The sequence below is a fragment of the Larus michahellis genome, chromosome 21 (genome assembly GCF_964199755.1).
Source record: "Larus michahellis chromosome 21, bLarMic1.1, whole genome shotgun sequence".
In the NCBI taxonomy this organism is placed as follows: Eukaryota; Metazoa; Chordata; class Aves; order Charadriiformes; family Laridae; genus Larus; species Larus michahellis.
The window spans coordinates 627,904-652,744 of NC_133916.1; the positions used below are offsets into that span (position 1 = coordinate 627,904).

General features: G+C 57.8%; 1 protein-coding gene across 3 annotated transcripts in view; it reads left to right on the plus strand.

Annotated features, from left to right (window-relative positions):
- The first annotated feature begins 1,258 nt into the window (after positions 1 to 1,258).
- The window catches only part of LOC141733806 (receptor-type tyrosine-protein phosphatase V-like), a 36,868-nt gene continuing 13,285 nt past the window's right edge, over positions 1,259 to 24,841 (plus strand). For 2 of the 3 annotated variants that reach the window (XR_012584398.1, XM_074564711.1), the window contains exons 1-24: positions 1,259 to 1,769; positions 2,871 to 2,934; positions 5,322 to 5,588; positions 6,635 to 6,904; positions 7,482 to 7,748; positions 9,215 to 9,487; positions 10,089 to 10,349; positions 10,914 to 11,186; positions 11,649 to 11,918; positions 12,482 to 12,751; positions 13,209 to 13,481; positions 13,785 to 14,057; positions 14,517 to 14,786; positions 15,186 to 15,458; positions 16,646 to 16,918; positions 17,440 to 17,712; positions 18,571 to 18,840; positions 19,299 to 19,577; positions 19,817 to 19,951; positions 20,067 to 20,277; positions 23,293 to 23,360; positions 23,535 to 23,661; positions 23,782 to 23,829; positions 24,264 to 24,357. Coding sequence is in view for 2 of the 3 variants with exons in the window: in XM_074564711.1 (XP_074420812.1) it covers positions 1,704 to 1,769; positions 2,871 to 2,934; positions 5,322 to 5,588; positions 6,635 to 6,904; positions 7,482 to 7,748; positions 9,215 to 9,487; positions 10,089 to 10,349; positions 10,914 to 11,186; positions 11,649 to 11,918; positions 12,482 to 12,751; positions 13,209 to 13,481; positions 13,785 to 14,057; positions 14,517 to 14,786; positions 15,186 to 15,458; positions 16,646 to 16,918; positions 17,440 to 17,712; positions 18,571 to 18,840; positions 19,299 to 19,577; positions 19,817 to 19,951; positions 20,067 to 20,277; positions 23,293 to 23,360; positions 23,535 to 23,661; positions 23,782 to 23,829; positions 24,264 to 24,357 (5,148 nt within the window). In the remaining variant the exon portion in view is untranslated. The remainder of the gene's footprint in view (positions 1,770 to 2,870; positions 2,935 to 5,321; positions 5,589 to 6,634; positions 6,905 to 7,481; positions 7,749 to 9,214; positions 9,488 to 10,088; positions 10,350 to 10,913; positions 11,187 to 11,648; positions 11,919 to 12,481; positions 12,752 to 13,208; positions 13,482 to 13,784; positions 14,058 to 14,516; positions 14,787 to 15,185; positions 15,459 to 16,645; positions 16,919 to 17,439; positions 17,713 to 18,570; positions 18,841 to 19,298; positions 19,578 to 19,816; positions 19,952 to 20,066; positions 20,278 to 23,292; positions 23,361 to 23,534; positions 23,662 to 23,781; positions 23,830 to 24,263; positions 24,358 to 24,841) is intronic. The other variant, XM_074564712.1, reaches the window with a different exon arrangement.

Here is a 24,841-nt window from a genome sequence, read left to right on the forward strand (position 1 = left end):
CAGACGAGATGAAGGTGACACATAAGCCCTTACAGCTGGGCTGAGCAGCAGGGCCAGGGCTCCTTCACCCTCAGCTCGCTCTAGGCAGGGGACTGGACCTCTGCAGAGACGTGACCGCGACTGCGGACCAGGAGTCCTGGCACCAGTCCCATTTGGCCAGGACCTGGGGAATTAACTGTCCCCTGTGCAAAGGGAAGGGGACTCGTGCTCTGTCCCCTTTCCCAGCTGGGCTCATCAGCCTGGGGGCTGTCAGGAGGTTTGGGGTTGGAGATGGGTCCTAGACCAGGGCCATGCCGTCCCCCTCTCTTCTCACTTATGTGCTGGGGCTTTCCCATGTCTTTGCCCAGGCACCGGCGGCTGATCTGACGATCACAGGTCTGACAAACCTCTGAGTTTTTTTGGGAGGGAATCTGCTGTCTTGGGGCCAGTTTGGGGGATGTGTCCCACCCTAACAGCTCAGTGGCTCATAGCAATAAGCAGAGCTTGAACAGTCCCCGTTGGTGGCTGTACTGGCTACTGGGACAGACTCCCACGGCCACACAGGCTGTGCCGGCTTTTGGGGTAGATGCATCATTGAACCTCTTCCAGCACTGTCCCAGATCTCCAGCGCTGATGTGAAGCCAATGGCATCTCCGCTCTGAATCAGAGCTGGCATCCCGCCACGCGTTGCACAGACACAGCACCACACAGCGCACGGCCCCGGCACGGCTTGTGGCTGGGGGGGGACGACACACAGCCTGCTCCCCATGGCAGCAACGCAGAGCACAGCTCCCACAGCCCACGAGCAGACAAGGGACCCAGCCAACCCCCAACACAGGCAAAGCGGGGTCCAAGCACCTTTGTGCCCGTGGGGTCCGTGCAGCACACAGGAACCTCTCACAATGTGCACACACCCCCCCCCCCACACACACACACACCCCCAGCTCCAAGCTGCCTGGGCATCGCACAGAGACACCCCTCTCCTGCTCCCCCAGCCCGGCCAGAACTCCCTGCAGGAATTCATGCCTACAGAGCCAAAGGGCGCAGGAACGCGGCGGGCGGAGGGCGGGAGGCGGCACAGCACCCCGGGACTGCGGTCCTGCCGATGCTCCCTCCAGCACCCGCACCCGGCTGCGGGGGCTGCGGGCCGCCCGCCCTCCCCGTGCCGGGGGCCGGCTTGGGCACTCCCTTCCAGCTCTGAGCCGCCATCTGTCCTGTCCTGTCTCCTCCCCTCTCCTCCCCTCTCAGCACCAGCTCCCACAACTCCGCAGAACTCCTCCCGAACGGCCAGACCGGGCTCCAGCCGTGCGGAGCCCCAGCCGCAGCCGGCCCCCCCCACCAGCCCCCGGCAGGCAGCTCCCCGCCCGCGGCACGCACCCGCCGACACGGGGACGGCTGCGGAGTCACCGCAGAGGGACGCGGAGCCGCGGGAACAATAGCAAATGCACACAGCGAGAGGCACACACACGCACGGGACTTCTCCCAGCCCGGCGGCGTGCTCTGCTCCGGTCCGGGGACGGCGGGCAGGGCTGCTGCGCGACGCGCTGGCATGCGACGCCAGTCCCCGCTGAGGTCACCCTGTCACCCGCGCTCGGAAGGCATGCGGGGATGCAGCCCCTTGCTGCCATGGGAGAAGGGGCCGGCTGGGGGCAGCCACTGCTAAGGAGCTACCCCCCCTCGCCTCCAACTTGTCGTCCCTCTAATCTGCAGCCACCCTGGTCCCAATGAGAGCCCCGCTGCTGCCGCTGCTCGTCCTGTGGGTGCCGCGGCTCCTGGGAACCCTGGCAGAGGTAAGCCCTCGTCTCTTCATCCCCCCATTTGTCCATGCAGGCTCTTGGCTCCAAGCTCGCTGGCGGCAAAGGGCTTTGCATAGTCCTACCCCGCTGAGGAATGACGGCATATTTCTGGGCTGCCTCTCCAGCCGTGCAGCTGCACCAAATTAGCAACGTTTGCAATTACAAGCTGGCTCTTTCCTCCGCTTCCCCCCACCTCGCCATGCCCTCTTGCCCCAGCGCCTGGGATCGGAGCGCGTTACTGCTGCCATGGCTGCACGGCTCCTTGCCCCAGGAATTGGCTGGCTGCTGTTCCCAGGGGTCCGGAGCCCCTTCGCTCCCCTCCGCATGCACGCACCCAAAAGCACTGCAGTCGGTGGGGGAGCCAGAAATGAGTCAGGCAGCAGAGCCAAGGGGGAAATAGCTGCAGAAATATGATTGCTCTTCTGTGGCTTGTTGCGGGACAGGGAGTGGGCAGAGACATTTCCTTTAATGTGGAGGGAACCAGCCTCAACCTAAGCAGGGCACACCCTGCTCGCCAGCAGACTGTGGGGAGACGGGCATCCCGCGAGCATGCTCAGCACCCGCTGCCGTGGGGAGGGCGCTGGATGCTCTGGAGCTCTTGGGCCAAGCCCTCACTTTGCAGCCGGTGGGGGATGGCAGCTGGACTGAGGGCAGTGGTCCCTCCATCCACCCCACCACGATCAGGGGAAGCGGGGGAGCCTGTAGAGATTGACGGGGCCTGTCCAGAGCTCCCTCCCTCCCCACATCTTCTTGTGCCCTGTCTGTTTTGGTGGGATCTCCTTCCCTGTGGGCGTGACCCCATGTTGGTCTGCAGTCCTAGGACCCATGCAAAAGGCCAGAGCAGCCCACAAGCTACGTGTGCTGAGCCTGTCTCCCCACCTGGGCTAGGGGAGGGCAATGTGAGCAGTGACCCGGCCTCTCCTGGGAAATGGGATCAGTCCCCAACGGGTCACAGCCCCCAGATGCTGTGGCAGCGTGGGACCTGTGCCTGGCCAGCCTGACCCCCAGCCTGCACAGGGCACCTCTCCCGGGGTTGGTCTCAGCTCAGACCACCTCACCTTGGCCCTCTCTCACTTGACACTTTCAATCCCCCAGGGCGAGGGATGCAACCGGACAGCATGGGCAGGGTTGGAGGGACAGGATACACCCAGTGATAGAGGTAAGTCTAAGCAAAGAGGTCCCCAGGCTGCAGAGGGAGGTCTTGGTGCCTGGGGGTGATGAGATGAGCAGATATGTTGGGCCAGGACACTGAGAGTTAAGAGCAGTTTTTTAAATACTCTGCTTTAGACTTACTGGAGGCTGCAGGTCACAGCCAGGGAAGGGCAGAGATTCAGCCCCATCCTCCTCCAGCAACTGCCTTATGGGGGGCAGCGTGAGAGACGGTCAAGGCTCTCCTTCCCGCGGAGCATCAAGTGGGCACAGCAGCAGCAGCACACCCATAGGAGCCCTGCACGGAGCCCCTGCAGTTGGCTGGGCAGGATCGTGCTCCGTGGGGCAGCCCCACGGCTGTGCGGAGCTGGCGGGGGAGCGGCACAGCCGCACTCGCCCTGCAGCCAGCAAGCGCTGCCGTGTGCTTGGAGCCAGCGCTGGCCCGTGCCAGTGAAGACTCTCCCAGATGATCTGCAGGCACCAGTCAGGGTATGGGGTGTACCTGGATGTGGCTGGCTGCGATGTGGTTTGTGGAGCTTACCCATGGGGACCTGAGCAGCGTTGTGATCATGGGCCTCCGGGCTGGAGGATGCCTCTGGCCCATTTTAGGTATTAGTACATTTGCACTGCAGAGGTGAAGAAGATGATTGCCAAGTGACAGACGGAGGCAGGCAATGCAGTCTTTTGGAAACCCGAGAGAGGCAGACAAACATGGGTGGAGAACTCGTGCCTTCATGAGATAAGAAAGAGCCCGCAGTGAAATACCATCCCTCTTTGAACTCCATGCAGGGCACAGTCCCGCTGGCTCTCTCCAGGAGGAGACCAGCCATCCCCTGTGCTGCGACTGGGTCTCTGCTGACAGCAAGGGGAGCCAGCCCAGGTGTAGATGCCTGACCCATGGACACCCAGCTACATCCAGATAACCCTCCTGAGCACTCTGTTCCCAAATCTGCACTTGAACTGCTCGGGGATGGCACTGAGAAGGCCTCTCCCAGGGGGACTATGTGTTCCTTTTTTGTGTCCATCTATCTCCCCCAGTTCCCTTTGCACTCATCTGCTGAGTGAAGCTCGCAGCGTGGCAGCAGGCTCCAAACAATGGCATGGCATGAAACAGAAGTTGCATGAAGTTCTGAAACCGTTCAGCGTTGTGGGGAGGCCACACACAACACCTGAGCAGTCCCAAAGGTGCCGCTGGGGCTCGCCCCATGCTGCTCCGCTTTTGCTGTGTAAAGACAGCCCCCGGGCAGGCCTCTGGGACAGTAGCTGTGCTTGTTTAAAGCTTTCTTGCCAGGCCAGATCCCATGTAAGACTGTTACAAGATGTTGCACGTCATAAATTTTAAGTGCTAATTATTACACAAATGTCTTATTAGCACTAGGGCTGCTCTGGTGTTTCCCAAAGGCTGAAGGCAATAGAGAGCTCATCGTCCATGGCCGGGCTGGGGATGGGGAGTGCGTGATGATCTGCTGGGGAGGCAGAGATGGAGCCTGCAAGGGTCACGTTGCCGGCTTGCTCCCAACAGTCAGGCTCTGTCTGGCTCCTGTTTGTGTAGGTGGTTCCTGAGCAACTCTAAGGGCAGGGATTCAATAGCAGTTTTGGCCACCGACCCACCAATTAGGCCAAGCCCTGTACACCACTTCCTTGTCCCCAGACGCTCTCCATCTGGATGCCACAGCGCTGGCCCCGCAGCCACAGCACGCTGACCTTGCTGCTGAGCAAGGCCAAGGCAGGGACACACCTCAGCGGGGGGTTGTGCAAGTGCGGCCCCACATTTCCTCCACATACACAGCGTCCTCTTCCCGTGTCATCTCTGCGCTGGGCAGGACAGTGGGAGTCAGTGCCTGGATCCCTCCAAAGCAGTCTTTACCCTCTCCCGTGTCAGAGCCCACACAGAGACAGAGGCTGTTGCAGGGACCGTAACGGCCCCACTGCCATATCCATCCTGCTCCCTCACTGGCCTTTCTCTTGCTTCTGCAAGGTGGACCCAGAGCCCTTCAGCATCTTTTTGGGGGCTCAAACCAAGCAAGATGTTGTCCAATGCTTTACACCCAGCCAGGGCAACTTTTCTGCCACAAACCAGGGCTGCCTGGACAAAGCATGTGATGGCCTGAAGCCTTTTGTTCTTTCTCCAGCGGAGGACATGCTCCATGTTCAGGTGCATCTCTTTCACATGGTGCCTTTGACCCCAGTCCATGGGGGTTTCTGATCTTTCTTGTGTTTTCCAAAGGCTGTTTGAAGCCCTTGGGATTGGGGGTCCTGACCAAAGCACGGCAGTGCCTGTGGTGGTGGCCCGTTCCAAGGTGTGCAGTGAGGGTGGGTGGGCTGGGGAGCCTGGCCCTCCAGGCTGGCCACCCAGCAACAACTCCCTGTTGTGGAGTTTTGGTTTTGCCTCTTCAGGGACCTTCCTGAACCTCAGTGTGAGTGACCACGGCCGGTCGGACTCCCTCCTTCTGTCCTGGGATGAGCCGAAGGAAGGTGCCAAGGGATATTCGCTTGCCCTCTCCTCCCTGGGGTCACGCACACCGCTGCAGAATGAATCTGCTGGACCCAACATCACCAGCTTCTGGTTCCACGGGCTGACCCCTGGCACGCGCTATGAGATTGAGGTGACAGCCACGCTTGCCTGCACGGAGATCACCAGCCAGACAGTCACAGCACAGACAAGTAAGGGGTTCCCCAGGGACTGCAGAGTCAAAGGGTCTCAGTGCTCCTACCAATGATCGTCACACTGCTCTGAAGGGTACGAAGTACAGGTCTGTGCAGAGTCCCATGAGTTCATGGGGAGGTCGGGCATTTCCTTATTTCCACAAGGATTAGGGTCCTTCCGTGGTCCCCAGAGCTCCAGGGGTCCTTCCTTCATCCATGCAGAGGGAGGGTCCTGTCCCTGCACCTTGCGTGGGCAGGGTTCATGCTATATCTTCTCCTGCAATAATATAACTAATGATGGACCAACCTATGCTGTGGACTGCAGGGAGCCGAGGGGTGGAAAATGTCATGCCTGGAGGTCTAGAAAGAGCTACAAGGAAGTAGCATCTGCCCCGTGATTTTGGCACATCTCTGTCAATCACTGGCTCGCCCAGCAAGCCTCGCTCTGCGCCCTCCCTGGCTGATGCCAAGGACCAGGGGAAGGGGGCAGGGCTGGTGAGCCCACAGCTCAGGTGAGGGTGGCAGCCCTTGCCTGCGTCTCTCCAGAAGATCCTTGAGTAAATCAGTGCAGGTGAAGGTGGAAAACCTAGAAAAGGAGAGTAGAGCTGGAGGGAGGGGGTTGGCCAGCAGAAGGGATGGTGTCAGACAGCAGTGGTGGCTGCAGGGAGCAGGGGCTGGTGCTCACGGGAAGGCAGGTGGCAGGACCCACAGAGCCCGCAGGAACAGAGGACCTGGCAGCAGGTGAGCTCGCAGCTGAGCGCCGATGGGTTCATCTTTCTCAGTGCACACCTGGTGTGCTTCCTCCACCAAGCCTCCCTGCCCAGTTCAGAGTGACTGTGCAGAGACTGATCCAAAGGGGATGGTGCAGCCCACACAACGCCTGGGCAACTGGTGGGCTGTCAGGGAGGTGACGGGGCTGTGCTTGGGGGATTGGGTCCTGTTGAGTTGTCTGGCAGGAACCTCACCAGGTGAAAGCACTGTCTCACCAGTGCATGGTGAGCAACCCGTCAGGTCAGGCATCCCCAGGCAACCAGCCAACACCGTCTGTGCCCTGTCCGATGCAGGTCCTTCACCCGTCCGCAACCTGAGCTTGAGCAGCGGTGGGAGCTCTGCCATGCTGCACGCCTCCTGGGCACACGCCCCCGGGCAGCGAGATGGCTACCACCTTGCCCTCTACCACAGCGACTCCCAGACGCTCGTGAGAAATGCGTCCATTCTGCCAAACGCCTCCACCTTCCTGTTTGACGGGTTGCTGGCTGGCAGCGAGTATGCCTTGAAGGTCAGCACGCTGGTCGGATCCAGCCAGGCGAGCACCAGTATCCACCAGTGGACAGGTAAGGAGTGATGGGTCTGCATGCCCAAGAGGGAAAGGGTGGGAGAAAGGGTTTGGCAGGAGGGGTGCAGCACAGCTGGGCTGGCAGGGAGGGGGAGGAGGTCTCCAGGCTCGGGATGGGGAGTTTGTGTGGCATGGGGAAAAGCTGGGAGTTTTTCACATCCCCACTGTGAACCCAGTGTGCTTGGCCATAGGGACATCCTTACACCTCAGTCCTGCCCTGCAGGACCCACAGCTTGGGTTTGGGTGCTCCATGTCCCAGTGGGAGAAGGGCAATCTGGGGATCTTGACAAAAGATCTTGGCTGGTGGGAGCTGCAGAAATGTTGCATTACCCAGGCGGCCACCCCCTCTGCGGGGGTGGGGTGCAGCCTGAAAGAGCGCGACAGTATGGAGGGACCGCAAGAGCCCCTCAGCCTGCCTGGGAAGGGACATGGGAGAGACATCCCTCAGCAGTCCCCTCAGCCCTCATGCCAGCATAGAGAGCAGTTGTGGGCGTAGGAGACCCTGGGGAGAGAGGAGGGTCCAGGGACCCCCAGTCCCAGTGTTGAACGTCGCTCCCTCCTGCCTTTCCCCTCAGCTCCCTCCATCCCCACCCAGCTGAGGCTCAGCCCGGGCTCCAGCACCAGCCTCGTCGCCTCCTGGGTGGGTGCTGGGGGGGCAGCGTGGCTGCACCTCGCACTCCACAACCTCCTCACCCAGACGGTGACCACCACCCTATCAGCCAGGAGGGGCCTCACCAGCTACACCTTCCAGCATCTCCACCCCGGCACCCAGTACTGGTTGGGGCTGAGTGCCATGGCAGGGCCCTACACCATGGTGGGGCCCAATGCCACCGCTTGGACATGTGAGTATGATGGGCAGGGATGGGGGAGGACCCTGGTGGCCCTGGCTTTCTCCCTGCCTCTGGTCCAGCCTCTGAATCCAAAGGTGTCCTGCCAGAGCCCCGGGTGCAGAGGGCAATTCTTCTGCTTGGACCTGGCCAAAAGCTGCTCCAGGACCTGGCTCTGGGGCCAGTCGGTCCCCTGGGCAGGTGAATTCCCAGTGCTGTCCTGCTTCTCCATGGGGAGCATTGGGATCAGCTTGTGGCATCTCCCTGAGGAGGATGATGGAAGGGCAGCGGATCCCACTGGTGTTCAGTGCCGCTGGGGCTGGGCTCTCACATGCCTCGGGGCTGTCCAAGGGCAGCAGAGAAAACGGGGGGCAAGGGGATAGCAGTTTAGCTGGTTTGAACTGGAAGTTCATGGGGGTAAATGGAACTTTGATCCCCTTTGATTTCTGTCAGGGATATATTTTGGTAGCACCTGGTTTTGGTAGCATCCTGGTGGATGTTCCTAATGTTCAGGGTGCTGTGCAAACACAACCAAGGAAGCCAGCATCTGCAGGTCAAGAAATTGAGGTAGACCTGCCAGACCCCAGCTAGGTGTACCATTCAACCCAACTTCCTCCAGCTTCTGGCCTAAGGCTGACAATGGCCCTGAGGGCAGGTGAATTTCACCACCACGGTCCTGGTTTGCTGCCAATATGGTGTCCATAGCACTGCAAACAGTTCTGACCCCAGACTTGCTCTCCCAGATGTTCCCAGGAAAAACGAGGGGGAAACAGAGAGGGCAAGCCTAGCCTGCAGAACAGAGCAAGACTCATGCCAAACGCCAGGAAAGCGTTGGCCCTCTCCAGTGAGGAGCAACAAATTACGGAGGTGCCGAGCTGCAGACTCAGGGCTGTTGTGGCCAGTGACTTGTCCTGGCCTGGGCAGAGTCAGTGGTCAGGTGCAAGCTGGAAGGACCTGGGTGCCACCAGCTGATGAGTCTCCAGCTCTTTCCTGCTCCGCCTGCCAGCCCAGGAAGCTGGAGCCTGCTCACTGCTGACTCTGCAGCTGGGATTTTGGAAGACCTCCACACCCCCAGCTGGTTTGTTTCTGCTATGAAGCCAGTCTGACTCTATCCCTGCCATTGCCGTCTGTGGCTCTGACCTACCCGACTGAACAAACGTCCCTGGTGCCAGACGCACAAGCCAGGGACATCCGGCCAGGAGTTCCGTCCAGGCCAGTTCCTGGGAATATCAGCAAGTTCATGATGGGACACAAATGGAGAGGAGGGGTACTTTTAGGAATTTCCCAGCAGGGCTGCCAGCTTCATCTGGGCTCTGCTAGATGAGGAGTGGTTGTGCTGGGGAATGGAGACAGCACGCTCCAAAAAGATGTCTAAGGCTGGATGTGACCCTGCAGATAAGGAAGTAGGGAATGAGGCTCACGGGTGTATGGGGCCCAGAGCACCCCATAATCCTGACGCACACAGTCCCCTTCCCTTCCAGACCCCCTGAGCCCTGGCAACGTGACCCTGAGCACTGCGGAGGAGCAGAACTCCTTGCAAGCTCGCTGGAGCACCGCGGCGGGAGAGAGGGACTACTATCTGGTGACGCTGCAGGAGGGAGAGGATGGTGCACCGACGAGGAACATCTCCGTTGACGGAGACAACAATCATGTCACCTTCCACGGGCTGAGCCCTGGGAAGCAATACTCTGTCCAGGTGACGGCGGTGGCTGGGTCTTACCGGGCATCAGCCCGCAGCACGGCAGCCTGGACACGTAAGCTGAAAGCCCAAGAGTGTCCTTTCAAGGCCATTTCTGCCACCTGATGGAGGGCTGATCCCCAGAGGGAGGAATTGCAGCAGGGGCAGAGATGGGGCTGTGCAGTGCTGCGGCACCTGGTCTCAAGGGCAGGCTGTGGGGCAGAGTGGCAAAATCTGCTGCCCCACGGCTCCTCGTGAGGGGGGACCGGGAGGTCCTTGGCAGACTTGTGCCAGGCACAAATCGAGACCAGATCCTACTCAGTAACCTTCAGGCTCAGTGTTTGGCAGTCTTCAAGACAGCTTCTCCCCCACAACCAGTTCACTCGGAGCAGCATCTCCCTGTCCCCAGTCCCTCCTGGGCAATTCATGGAGCTGCAGCTGGTGCTCAGGCAGCCACCCCAGAGCTGCCACCCCGGGAAGGAATGACTGGAGCCTTAAACAGCGTGGGGAGACGCTCACCCAGCCCCTGGTGCTGGGAGCGATAAAAGGCTCCCCCTGCAGCCCTGGCTGCCCATGTTCCGTGGGGGGAACGCTGCAGAGTGTCGTGAGAGCAGTCTGGCTGCCTAATGCCCTGCCTCACACAGTGACATGCACAATCCCATCCTTGTCCGTTGCAGAGCCGCTAGCACCATCTGGTGTGAGTCTGTCCAGCCAGGGGAGCCCCTACAGCCTACTAGCCAGCTGGGAGGAGGCAATGGGCGAGGGCTACGTGCTGGCCCTCAGCCCCATGGAGCACCCCGTGAAGAACAGCTCGCTGCTCCGAGGTGTCACCAACTTCACCTACAACGGCCTCCGCCCTGGGACTCTCTACACCTTTGAGGTCAGCACCGTGGCTGGCCCCTACACATCCTCACCCCGGCGCATCACCAACTGGACATGTGAGTGACACAGTCCTCTCCACAGCCAGCCCCGGGCTTCCCACTGGATCTTGCCCTTCTCTGTGATGCTGTGCCCCAGGGCGTGTGATAGAATGGGTCTTCTGCACCTTCATGCAATAAAAGGGCAAAAGGCTCCGGAGGAAAGCACAGGTGCTGCTGGATGTGTCTGACCCTGCTCTGTATCCCAGTCGCCTGGCACAAGGGTCAGTGCCCTCCTCCTCCTCCCCCAGCCCACCCTCCTGCGGCACTGCTCAGGCTGCATCTGCCCTGAAACACCTCTCCATCACCCTGGTCCAGACCATCCCACCCACCACCTCCTCCAGCACCAGAGCAGTCCTCTCTTACCACGCCAGTTCCAAGTCTGCACGGGCCCAGTCCCTGCCAAACTGGTGTGCGGGTGGCAGCAGGGGGGACAGTGGCTGCTCAGACCCCATGGGTGGCCAGAGCGCCTGGATGCAGGTTCTCCCAGGGAAGGAGCTCCAGCCCCAGCACATTTGGGGCTGCATTTCTGCCAGGTGACCCCAGTCCGGGTGCAGCTGTGACTCTAGACTTTTCCTTTCCTAGATCCTTTGCCCCTGGAGGAGCTGACCCTCAGCAATCAGGGCCACAGCACCTCTCTGCAAGCCTTCTGGAATGCAGCTCCCACTGGCAGCACCGGATACACGGGCACCCTCTGGGAAACCAAGTTCCAGAAGCGGGTCAGGAACATGACTTTGGGGAACAACTGGATGAATGTCACCTTCGAGGACCTCATCCCTGGGCGGCAGTATACACTGGAGATGGCTGCTATGGCTGGACCTTACAGATCCCCTGTGCGATCAGCCACAGACTGGACATGTGAGTGTGATACCCCGACCTCAACCCTACTGCAGATTGCAGCCGTGGCCTGCCAACAAGAGCAGAAAGCTCACGGCATGGATGCAAGGGAGAGTGTGGACCATGGGGACTATGGGGAGGTGGGGGAACCAGGGTCAGGAAGGCATAGACAGACGAAGAGTGCAAGAGCCACATTCAGCCAGGTTGGAAGTAAAAGGGTCTTCAGCGCAGGAGAAATCCATCACTGAACAGAAAGCATCTCCAAATGTCACCCAGCAGGAAAGGTGGGGACCTGCTCCAAAATTTGTTGTGGAGCAGAAGCTCAGGCTGTTCTGGGGTTTGATATGCCAGGGCTGATTACCTGAGCCCAGCAGGGACGGGCGGTGAAGGGTGCCCAGGATGAGTGCGTGCAGGCCCCCACTCCACATTGCAGCAGCTCCACCACGACTGCCTCTCACCACCTGGATGTCTCTTCTCTCTCAGACCCCCTGGCTCCAGCTGGTGTGACCCTGACCAACACACGACGCCCACTGGGACTCGCCGCCTTTTGGGACAAGGCTGCTGGCGATGTGGACCAGTTCCACCTCCAGCTCTACAGCAAGAGCCATCCAGCACAGAGGAACATCTCAGTGGGGCCAAACGCCCACAACTTCACTTTTCTGGGGCTGTCCCCTGGCATTCAGTACTTCCTGAAGGTGACCGTCCTCGCTGGCCCATACAGATCCTCGTCACACTTTGCCACTGAGTGGACATGTGAGTGAGAAGTGTCCCCAGCCTCCTGCAGGGACAGGGCATCCTAGCACTGTCTGCAAGACTGGCAGTGGCATGGACGTGTCCGAGCAGAGGGAGGGCTCCAGTGAGACCTGCCCCTGGGAATCAGAGCATGTGTCGTGAGTTAGGTGCTGTGTGCTGGCTTCTGGGCCACAAAAGACCCTTTTCACCAGCCTAGGTTTTCCCAGGTCAAGCTGAACCTTCTGCCTAGACCACTTGTGGTCTCAAGGCCAGCCTGGAACTGGTGGGACAGGGATGGGAGAGAGGAAGAACAGGGACCCTTATGGGCTTGCTGCTCCCTGTCCATGCAGCAGAGCAGCCCACCAGAGAGCTGAGTGCTCTCTCTGCAGCACAGCACCTGCCTGCTGGCAGCACCCTGGGGATATGGACGGGCAACTTGTATGTCCCCCAGGACAACAGGGGAGCTGGCAGTCAGCAGCCACCACTTCTCCTTTAGTCCTGTGCAGAGGTGCAGGCTGTGTCCTGGCCTCTCCAGTTGCTTTCCTCCACCATCTCATGTAACTCCATGCTGTGTTTCCCCCTAGATCCACTGTCTCTGGCTAACGTGAGTGTACAGCCTGGCCGGAGACCTCAGGAGCTACACGTGAGCTGGGTGGAGTCAGGCGGTGGCAGAGACCACTTGGTACAGCTCTCGGTAGCTGAGTCCCTGTCCATCATAAGGAATGTGTCTGTCCCTCGTGGAGTCACCCAGCTTGACCTGGAGGGGCTGGTGCCAGGGTCCCGATACCGTGTGGAGATCATTTCTCAGGCTGGGCCTCATCGCACCTCCTCTCAGACTGCCATCGGCTACACTGGTAGGAACGTAGCTCCACTGCACCCATCCCCATCCCTGGGACCCAGCCTGGCTCTGACCTGGTGAGGGGCTGGGGACCAAGAGGGAGTCCCAGGGCTGTTCTGCAGGAGGGCCCTGAGACCATGTCCCTGCAACCCCACTGGTGCCTGTCTCCTACTCAGGATGCTGGCTCTCTTGTTGGGACCCTCGCTCATCCTGAGCCCAGCAGCCCAATGGGGCATGCTGTGAGCCTGCCCCAGCACTGTGGGACAAGGGGGTCTCGGGCTGTGGTGGTGGTGCACCATTATCAGCTAGGACACAGGGAGCAGCATTGATCTGGGAGCAACCTGCTGCTTTCAGCAGTCTTTAGGCAGCGTGTTAGATGCTCACAGTCCTGCAGCTCCTGGCTTCATTCCCAAACTAGAGTCAGTCCTGAGCATCCCAGGTTTGTCCCCTGTAACTCTGTTTCTCTCCCGCAGTCCCGCTACCTCCTCTTTCCCTGTCAGCAAGCCCTGTCCGTACTGCCCAGGCTCTGGCTGTGCACTGGGAGACCTCTCCTGGGCAGAGGGATGGATACTTGCTCAGCGTGCACGAGGAAGGTTCTTCTGCACCAGCGAGGAACCTGGAAGCAGGGAAAGACAGCACCAATGTCACCCTAGCACAGCTGGAACCAGGAACTTGCTACCTTTTTGGGATCTGGGCAGTAGCTGGACCCTACCGCTCCCTCCCCAAGAACATCACCAGCTGCACAGGTGAGCATCCATCCACCCACCGGAGATTTGGGTGGGAGCACTGTGAAGAGCTCCAGAATGGGATGGGGATCAATGTTGGCACCCAGGGAGGGGAGAGGAGGGCACCCTGGCCTGGTTCCCAGTGATGCTGGTCTGCAGGCATCTGCTGCCTCTTGCAGCCGCCTTGCACCCTGTGGGCGCAGAGCGCTTGCTGGCCGGTTGTTGCTGGCTGCCTGGGGAAAGCAAGACTCCTCCCCAAAGACAGCTGCATGTTGAGAACTGGATCTTTTTCTCTCTGATTCATGCGTCTGTCTTTCCTCGCAGTTCCTGCTGCACCGACAAACTTGAGCCTTATCAACCCCGGCAGCTCCTCAGAGCTTTACACGTGCTGGAGCAAGCCCCCTGGCAGGAGGGATCACTACCGTGTTATTCTGTATAGCCTCAGCACCCAGAGTAGGGATCGGGTCCAGACTTTGAGTCCCGATGCCCAGAACATCACCTGGACTCACCTGGAGGCGGGCAGCAGGTTTGCTGTGCAGGTCACTGCTGTGAAAGGCTCGCTCAAAGCCTCCTCCACCAATGTCACCCAATGGACACGTGAGTCTGGTGGGTTGGGTTGGACACTCCACTCCACTGTGCTCCAGAGCCTCCGTCTGAGCCTTGCAGAGCACCCACCACCACCTTCCCCATCCCAAACCCTCCCGCTGTGTCCCCAGCTTCCACGCAGTTGTCCCACGTTTCTGCTCACTGTCCTCGCTCCTGCCCTGACACAGACCCAATTCTCCCTACCTATCTCAAAGGCTCTGGATATCTCCCTGCCATGTCCAGCTGCAAACCCTGGGGATGCTGAGATCAGAGCCACATGTACTGCCTGCCCACTTGTCCCCATGCTTCTCTCTGGGAGATTCTCTGGTGGCCATCCGGCCCACTGGGAGCTGGGGGCTGGAGTCCAGCACTGCCAGAGCACAAGGAACCACTGGGCAAAGCAGCCAGCTCATAGCACTGAGCAGCAAGTGGTGGCACGCGGGGGCTGACTGTCTCCCTCTTGCTTTCCAGATCCCTTGGCCCCTGCCAACCTCACCCTGGGCAGCCCCTCTGCCTCTGCGCTGCAGGCCTCCTGGGCAGCAACGGGGCGAGGAGCAGAAGGCTATGTGGTGGATGTCTATGACACAGCCTCCCGCAGTCGTGTTGGGCGCGTGGTGCTGAGTGGGGATGCCAGGAGTCACACCTTCCGAAACCTGAGCCCCGGCACCCGCTACAGCGTGGCAGTGAGGGCCACAGCTGGGCCTTTCCACACCAGCAGCCCCAACTTCACCCACTGCACACGTGAGTATGATGCTTTCCTTGCAGCCAGGTGTCCTCTACCAGATCTCCCCCTTCCCAGTTCAAATCATACTAGTGCAGCCAGATCCTGCCTTCCTCTTCCACCCATACAAGGGCACAGTGCCCCTGCCCTGCTGGATGCACCATGGGGACTCTGTGCATGACCCTCTGGCCTGACCACCCATGTCTCAGGTAGCCATCCACAGCCATCCACAGGCTCAGGCCGCACCAGGGAGGAGGAAATCCCTGGAGACAGCTGCCACAGAGTCAAGGGCAAAGCCAGCCCTCAGGACCTTGCAGGGCTGACCCACCTCCTGCAGCACAGGCTTGGCAAAGACATGGAGCACCTCCTTTCTTTCAGCCTGAACATGTCTCCTTCAGTGACTCTTGTTTCCTCCCCAGGCCCGCTGCCCCCGGCCGCCGTGCACTGGCTGAGCACGGGGCACCGTGACAGGCTGAGCGCGTCCTGGGGAGCCGCGGCCGGGGGGCAAGACAGCTACACACTGACCCTGTACCACGTGCGGCTGGGCACCGTGGTAGCTACAGTCTCACTCAGGAGAGACACCCACAACTTCACCTTCTTGGGCCTGACCCCAGGATATGAGTACTCCCTGGAGGCCAGTGCCACAGCTGGACCATACCACGCAGCGGCACCCAACATCAGTGCCTGGACACGTGAGTGCCTGGAGGAGTGTCCTTTGCAGAGGGGTGGGAGATGTTGCATCACTTTTTCTGGAAAAAAGACGACTGAGGGGGGTCTTATCAACGCTTATAAATCCTTAAAGGGTCAGTGTTAGGAGGATGGGGCCAGCCTCTTCTCAGTGGTGCCCAGGGACAGGACAAGGGGTAACGGGCAAAAACTTGGCCATAGGAAGTTCCATCTCAACATGAGGAGGAACTTCTTTGCTGTGAGGGTGGCAGAGCCCTGGCACAGGCTGCCCAGAGAGGTGGGGGAGTCTCCGTCTCTGGAGACATTCCAAACCCACCTGGACGCATTCCTGTGCCACCTGCTCTGGGTGACCCTGCTCTGGCAGGGGGTGGGACTGGGTGATCCCCAGAGGTCCCTTCCAACCCCGGCCAGTCTGGGATTCTGTGTGATTCTGTGATTCACTGGTCAGTCCTGACAATGGCTGGGAGGTTTACAGGGGACTTGGTGCCTTCAGAGATGTGCACCCCCGTGTGCATGGTGCAACATGCAGCAGTTAGTGCAGGGGCACAGTTACCCTCATGGGCACAACTGTAGACTCACACAAGTGCATGCCGATGGCGTACACGGTTGCCCAGCTGTGCCTATGTGGGGACGTGCCCCTGCCCATGCTGCCCCATCTCCCTGTATACAGGAGGACTCGCGCCCTTGCTGAGTCTCTTCTAAGCAGGTAGAAACCACATTACCATGAAGGTTCATTAAATGAATCAGTGTAGTACAGGAAGAGGCTAATCCACAGTCCTCCCAGGAGAACTGGTCTTCGCTCTGGAGATGAACTAGCCTAGCACTACTCTCCACCCAGAAAGGTTTTAGGGCTGGACAGAGTATGGATGCCGTGCCAGCTCTGCCCAGGCAGCTGCAGGCCAGCTGGGTGCTGGAGGACGCATGTGCAAAGGTGCTCCAGCGAGGCTATGGGGGATGAGGGTGATCTGAATGAAGAAGGGTTGGCATGTGAAGGACCACAAAGGTTGAGCAGCATTAAAAGTGAGGTGGGATGGGGACAGGAAAGAGAAAAGGGAGGAAGAGGAGGTGGCAGAGGGAGTCTACAAGTCCCAGCCTTCAGGTAGCATCTGTCCTGCTGCACAATGTCCCATCAAGTGTCTGTTTCCATCTGCACGGTCTCTGGTCCCTAACATCAGGTCTGGTGACTCCCCAGGCCCGCTGCCCCCAGCCACTGTGCGCTTGCTGAGCACGGGGCACCCCAACAGGCTGAGCGCATCCTGGGGAGCTGCGGCTGGGGGGCGAGATGGCTACACACTAACCCTGTACCACGCGCGGCTGGGCACCGTGGCAGCTGCGACCTCGCTTGGAAGAGACACCCACAACTTCACCTTCACGGGACTGGCCCCAGGAAGCAAGTACGTGCTGGAGGCGGTGTCCATGGCGGGGTCCTACCAGACACCTGCAGGGAATGTTAGCAACTGGACGTGTGAGTACCCTGATTTGAGGGCGATGTGTGTCTTTTTGGGCAGTCATGAAAGCTCATGACAAAGGACATGGCCCCGCTGACCTTCATGGCAGACCCCAGCACTGCCTGAACCCAAGGGCACGTCAGTGCCGTGGCACTAAGCAGAGCTCTGTCCACCCTCACCATCGGCTCCACCAGCCTGGATTAGGCCAGCTGAAGCTCCGGGGGTTGTACTTCAGAGGAGAGGCACAGAGGAGGGAGCAGTCACCTTCCACTCCCCTCTACTAGCTGGCTGGGTGCTCCCTCCTCACCCATCTCTAGGTGTCTCGCTCCAGCTGGGACAGGGCTGTCTCTGCTCAGACAAGCACCACTTGAAGCTTCCAGAAGCTGCTTTTAGATGCCTCCAGGCCGGTGGATGCAGCCATCCATCCCAGACAAAGTGCCCTGTCCTGTATCATGCATCCCTTCTGATGACATTGCCAAGGTACCCAGGCACTGTCCTCAGACCCTTCACTGACATGTCTCCCATCCTGTCTCTCCAGATCCCCTGGCACCCCGTAACGTGTACATGACAAATCAGGGGTATCCCAACAGGCTGAGTGTGTCCTGGCGAGCCGAACCCCAAGGACAAGACAGTTACAGGCTTCTCCTGTACCATTCGGGATCAGGTATTGTGGCAGCCAATGTATCTGTTGGGAAAGGCACCAGCAAATTCACCTTTTCTGGCCTAGCTCCAGGACATAAATACCTGCTGGAAGTGGTGTCCACAGCAGGGCCCTACGCAGCCTCCGCAGGGAACATCAGCGACTGGACAAGTAAGTGGCAAGAGCTGGAGGCCCTTGCATCGTGCATGAGGCTCAGCCTTCCCCAGCACCTGCGGTGGGAAGGGGCAGGCACGTGGCTAGGACTGCTGCCTGGGGGCTGTGGGTATCACCATAGCAATGGGATCACGGGCTGTGCAAGGCCCTGGTGGAGGGGACAGCAGGGCGGTACTGCTGCCCATGAGACAGTCTGTCAGCCACGGTCGCTGTTTTAGGAGGCAGGGGCTCGTGGCCCCGCTGTTCACATAAGCTGGGCCCTCCGTGCGTGGGTGACTGAAAAAGAGCAAGGGATCCCATGGCAGCAGTGCTGCTCTGGCAGAGGACACCCACAGCCTGGGAGACCATGAGGCCTCACGGCCAGGGGGGGACACCCCACCATCCCCATCTCCCAGGCACTCAGAAAATTCCTGGCATGGGGGATAAGGGGAGGCTGGTTTTCTTTTTTTTTGTTGTTTAAGGAATGTGGAAATTGCAGATAAGCACAATAAGCCTTTTCATGTGCTTGTCCCTACAGTCCCTGCACTTTGCTTAGGGAATCCAGAGGTCTCTGCTCCCACGCTCAGCCCCTGGCAGGGTGCTGGGAGTCATGTGCAGAGCCCTTCAAGCAGGTCTCTAATGCAACTTGCTAATTAACAGGAGGAAGAACCCATCTCCTCGTGCTTCTCACTGTGCATGTCCTCAAATTGTCACTTAAAGGTCATTTCTGGTAGTGGCAGCCAGCATCTGCAGAAGTGTTATCACTGAACATAAGAAGTTTCCTTGCATATTACCCATCTTCCAGTTGTATCTCTAGAGGATGGAAGAGAGTACATTCATGCCACTAACTGTCCCCTGGTGTGGTTTTCATTGTAGCCCCCGCAGTTCCCAAAAATCTCTCTGCGGTGGCTGAAGGGAACAATACGATGCTCATCTCCTGGGGCAGTGTCTCTGGACAGCAGGACGAGTGCCAGCTGTGGCTGCGGGATCCCAGGAACAGCACACTGCCCTGGCGGCACACTCTCGGCAGAGGGCAAGTCCAGCACCTCCTCCAGGGGCTGATCCCAGGGAGGAACTACTCTGTCTCCTTGAGCTGCGTGGCCGGGCCCTACTGGAGCAGCACCAAACCCTTGGCAGTGGCAATGGGTGGGTATGCACTGCCGTGGGGATGGGGCGAGTGCAGGCTGGAATGGGGACAAACACCTGGGTGGCCTCAAGACTGGATCAGCCCTTGGGGGTAAACAGAAGCATGGGAAGTCTTCATGGTGGGAGATAAGAAAAGCCAGTAAGGCGACCCTCTGGTAGCCATCAGCTCCGGAAGCTAGTCCTATCACAGAGATTCCCCATCACCTGTGGCGGTGAAGCAAAGAGGACTCTGCAGAGATCTCCACTGGTCTCCTTCTCCTATAAGACATCTGCTCAGGCCCTGAGCCATTTGCCTTGTCCTGCGGCGCTTGGCACAGAAGGCTCCCAGGTCACAGATGTCCAGCTCTGCTCCTCTCTCATTGGCCTGCAGACAGGGAATGGCTCTGGGCTGATGTGTGGACTGAGGTTGGGATTTCTCTGATCCAGTAAATTCAAAGCCTGACATATCTCCTCCACAGAGCCAAACCCGGTGGAGGATGTGCAATGCCTACCAGAGTCAAGGAGCCTTTACTTGAACTGGACCAGCTCTCCTGGAGATGTGGAGGCTTATGAGGTGGTGACAGAGAGACTCTCTGATGGACTTCCCACCTCCAAGTATGTCACGAGCACCCCTACGAGCGAGGCCAGTCTGGAGGGGCTGGGGCCAAACTCGTCGTACCGAATCATTGTGAGCACAGTGGGCATGAACACAATGAGGAGCCAGGCTGTGACTCTGCTCTGCAACACAACAGTGGAGGGTGAGTCCCCTTCTTTCCCACAACCTTGCCACAGACCCCAGGAGAAGACACACAGTGCTGCTAATTAGACCTGGGGACTCTTTCAGAAGCCTGTGAGCCCCGTGAGGTCCTGCACTGAACTGCAGCGGTTCAGGGCTCTGGGCGGTGATGCCGGGACCAGTGACAGGCTGGGCCATGTGTTGTGAGCCTGTGGGAGCAGGGACACGCTGACAGGCTGTGCTTGCTGATTCCTTTTCCAGCCTTACCTCCACCCCTGCGAGCAGACGTCTTCCAGGTGGAGGCCAGCTCCACGGTTATCATTTCATCCGACCTATTCAGCGAGGAGAATGGCCAGATCAAGTATTACGGTGTCGTTGCTACTACTAATGATTCATGTAAGTGAAACCCTGCACGTCCCCCGTCCCCCTCTGCAGCGGCTCCCTGGAGGGCAGCAGGTCCCCTGGACCTCACTTTGGGACTATCACTGTCACCTTGTACATTCCCCTTCAGTGCTGAGGCCCACCCAGGAAATCATGTCCAGCACATGGTACGACCACTATTACGGGACAGAGGACTCCTACCTGGCTGTGCTAATCCCCAATCCCTTCCATCCGAGCCCCAGGAGCTCCCCCGAAACCTGGCGAGTGCCAGTGGGAACAGAGGAGTGCGGCCAGTCCAGGGCAACGTGCAACGGGAAGCTGAAAGCCAACGAACAGTACAGGTGAGAGGTGTCAACATCCCTCCCGAGGGGAAGGGTCTGGAGGAGAAAAGGTGCCACCAGCTCCCTGGATGTCACCTCACCCTTGTACTCCCCAGACTCCCAGCAGCGGACCCCAGGGGTTGCTCCACCAAGCAGCGTTTGAGGGATGCAAGGGCTGGCATACTGGATAAAATCAGAGAGTGTAAGCGGGCAGGGAGAGGGAGAGCAGAAGTGAACACTGAGGCTGACAGGGGCTGTACGTGCTGCTGTGGGAGCTGGGCAGTTGTCCACCTCCAGGGTAAGGACTAAAACGGATGCTGTCATTTGTAGGGCTTTTGCACTTGACTCAGAGCCACCTGCAGACTCAGAGAGTGCAAAAATGAAACCGATTCGGAAACATTAGTTCAAGTGGTGCCTGCACAGCTGGGGTCTCAAAGTTGAGAGTAGCAAACGCACGGGCTGAGGCCCAAGTTCCCCATGGGACACACACACGGAGCACAATGTTCATAAATTCAGAGTCTTATTTGGAAGTAAATAGAATCCAGGAACATGTATGTGCAAACGTACATATGTTGTTAAAGGGTAACTTTAAAATAGTTGATGGTAAAACAGGTTTTCTACTACGGAGAATCATATCTTTAGTCAGTCCCCTGTTAATTTAGCAGCTCGCAATTTCACCAAACAGGGACTGTATCCCCAGGCATTTCTCTGAAAAAGAATGTGGAAGGTTGTCCCATTTCAATTTAAAGAAACTTACAGCAAGGGTGGCTGAATTTATGAAAATTGTGATCCATGCGTGTGTCCCGTGGGGAACTTGGACCTCAGGCTGTGCATTTGCTACTGACCAAGGGGGGCTGACTAGTGATAGAAGTCGCTGAGAGTGTTGGGAAAAGAGAAAAAGACGGTGAGAGAGTGTGCGCAGGAGAGAGAGCTTCACCCTGAGAGTAAAGTGAGAATTAGAAACTTAAAACCCTTAAGTTTTGTGGTGAGAGGAGTCAAGGTCCCTGCTGTTGTGTTTGGACCTGCTGGCGCTCCTTCCTTCCCTTCTTTTCTGATTCACTCTCTTTACTTTTGCTCTGTGCAGACTCTGCACTCACAAGAAAAACTTACACTGATTCTTATGGAGCCATTTTAGATTTACACATGTTGCCAAACAGGGGCTCTTAACTCTGGCTGCTGCTTGGGGCAGCACTGGCAGAGCACAGAGATTGGTGTTAACACTGGGCTGCGTCAGGGGAGCGGGAGATGACTGCTTCTCCTGGGAAAAAAAGGGAGTTTCCCTTGGAAATCCCACCCAGAGCAAGATCATCAAGAGCAAACAGCTCTTTGGGCTCTCCCTAGGTACTGCATTATCACGCCTGGCAGGAGAACTGCATGATGATGCATTCCCATCCCATGCCCACCACAGGTGGTGTGATCCCTGGGCTGGCATGGGGGAGTCTCCAATTGATTCAGAAGGTTTGAGATTGATTGCCCACCAAGCCCATCCGTTCTTTACTGCTAACACCCTCAGGCACGGCTGGGCATGGCCAGTGTGGCGGCAACGCCGGACAGCCTGGGCACAAGCTGGGTCTGTGTTACAGCGCGTGGGCTCAGACCCAGATCTGCCTGACCCATCGCTTGTAGCTGCCAGCAGCCTCGAGGGGATTCTAACAACAGCACGAACACCGCGGGGTACCCCTCCACCCCCCAAATTCTGTCCAGCCAGCCTGAGAGTGTGTATCTGCCCTCCCCGTGGCCCAGCTGCCATTTTTACCCCGACATCGGCCTCCCACATGGGTAGCAGCTAGTTCAGAGCCATCAGGGTGTCATTAGCCCACCTACTGTGATTGAATAACGCGTACTTAAGTGTCCGTTTACTCGGGACAAGAAGATCCTTTTCCACCTCTTCACAGCTTGCTTTCATTTTGGCTGCCCTAAACAACACGTATCCTCAGTACAGTGTGCTGCCTTCCCAGTTAATCATTAGCCGGGTGGTGAAAAGCAGATAGCCCTGACAGCCCATCTCCACTCTGGAAGCCAGCCCTTGTTTCCTGTCTTTCAGTGAGTTATTTATCCACAAGCCCTTATCTCTTATGCCGTGGCATCTGCAGCCTGTTTCCAAAGAGGTCTTTGCTCTGGCAGCCGGGTCTGGGTGCTGCCGGCGGGGACTGACCCTCCACAAACTCTTGGCTGCTAAAATCCAAAGCTATGTTTGAAAGCCTTAGCTTGCGGTTAGGGCACAAGAAGACCTACCCTTCCAAGCTACCATGCTCAGAAGGAAGTCCGCTCTGCGGGCAGGAGGATGTAGGGCAGATCTCCGCAGGGAAGAGGATGCACCAGCCCCTTCTGTGTGCATCAGGAAGGGTCTGGGCCAGGGCTCAGCCCTCCCAGCTGAGGTGCCCCTCTTTCAAGTAGTTACGTGGGCTCTGCGCCTTGGAGTGAACCCAGTTACTGGGTTGACAGGAACTAAGACAGTGACTCAACCCAACTTGATTTTCCCTACTTACTGTTGTCTTTCCCTATTTGTGCCCTATAAGAGGAGGAACTTCTTTACTTTGAGGGTGGCAGAGCCCTGGCACAGGCTGCCCAGAGAGGTGGTGGAGTCTCCCACTCTGGAGTCATTCCAAACCCGCCTGGACGCGTTCCTCTGTAACCTGCTCTGGGTGACCCTGCTGTGGCAGGGGGGCTGGACTAGATGATCTCCAGAGGTGCCTTCCAACCCTATGATTCTATGATTCTAAGAGAGCAGAAACTTACTGCTTGTCTCTGCAAATAACGCTTCGGAGGTGAGCTGTTTCCCATTTGTGCTTTCTGAGCATTTTCTCATTTTCTCATCTTCTCCCAAGTGCAACAATCTTGTCCAAGAGACAGAAAAGGGAGGAAAGACCATTTCCACACATTCCCTAAATCCCTACCAGAAAACCAGCTTCTTCCAATACAGCATTTCAAAACCGAGGCAGCTGTCCTGTTCCCTTGGATCTCCCTGCTGCTGGCTGCATGGGTGCTGTGCTCAGTTCAGGCTGGCCCTGATGGCAGGACTCTGCTTTGCCCTAGGTTCAGCATCGCTGCCTTCACCAAATACGACCCGGTAGCCCCTGCAGTGACATTCACCATGTTCTCAGGTAAGGTGGAGAATGCCATTTTCCCTGCCTGGCTGTCTAGGTTAGAGATAATTAACAACCTGACAATGGCAAGCCAGAGGGAGATCATAGGCTGTAGCAAATATAATAAATAGAGTAAACACAGCCATTTACTGGCTCTTACTTCTCTCTGTTCTGTCTCTTTATTTATTCCAGCTGCTGGATCCGGTGCAGATGCAACTCCACTCTCCATGCCAATAATCGCTGGAATCATCGTGGGATTTCTCTTGACACTTGCAGCTATTTTTGCTTTGGTCTACTGGAAACAGCTCAGAGCAAAGAGGTGAGAATGAGCCATCTCTTACCCGGTGGGTGCAGGCTGAGAAACCCAACCTTCAGTGCCAGGCCAGCATCTGTCCTGGCACTGCAGGGAAGAGTAACATCTCCCATGCTTTCGTTCTAGAATCAAGAAGAGCAGCCTGCCCCAGGAAATGGTGACCTACAGCTTGAGGTGAGTGCTGGAGTTTTCCCTCTCTGCATGTCCCCACTGCAGGTCCCAGAGTCCTTCACCTACTTCCTTTCTCATGATTTGGCTCAGGAAAGATACAACTCTATCTGCTTCAGTTATTTTTTAAATCTTAGGCTTTCCCATGTTCAGTAGTTATTGCCCGGCTCCATTCAAAGTCAATGCATTGTCCACACCTCCTCTGCAAGGCTTCTGCAGCAGGAGAATGTCCTCATCATCCTGAAATCCCTCCCAATATTTAAACAATGCTCTGTCGGACCCACTTCCCTGGGCAATAACGTGGGCTATAAACCATCCCTGTGTGTGTGCATCCAGGTACTGCAGGTCTCAAGGCTGGGCTGTCTCATTGGCCACCTGACTGGCCTGCCAGACCTCCCAATAGCTAAGGCAAGTTTTCCTCTGGACTTCATTTCATGCAGAAACGTCCATCGGCCAATTCCCATACAGAACTTCAAGCAGTACTATGAGATGAAGAGAGCAAGTGCTAACCACGCTTTTTTCCAGGAGTTTGAGGTGAGAAGGGACGGCTGCTAGAGATGACACTTAATTTCAGCTCTAGGTAGCTCATGTCCCAGCTTTTGGGTGGCCTGTATGGACTCCTCATCTCCAGGGACAGTAACCCATCCCTCTATCCATCCAACCACTCTACTAGGCAGTCTTAGAGGCCAAAGATTGAATGGACCAAGTGATCGGGCAATTCCTTTGCTCGAAACCTGTTTTGTTTAAGTTTGTTTAAGAAACACGTGTTGTCTGTGGTGTGAGGTGAGCTAGCACTGTCCACAGCTGCTGGTGGGCAAACCTAAGGGCCCCAGGCCTGGACTGGAAGCAAAGATACTGACTGCTGTTGCAATGAGATCCACCTTGACAGTGTTAGAAAAGAGCCTGCAGTCAAAAGGAAGGTCCAGGAGCACTCTCAGAGCTATAGACCCAGGCTGTGAGATTCACCTCAGGCCACCTTCACTGGCTCCCACTGCCAGCTGCAGGCTCTGAATTGTTC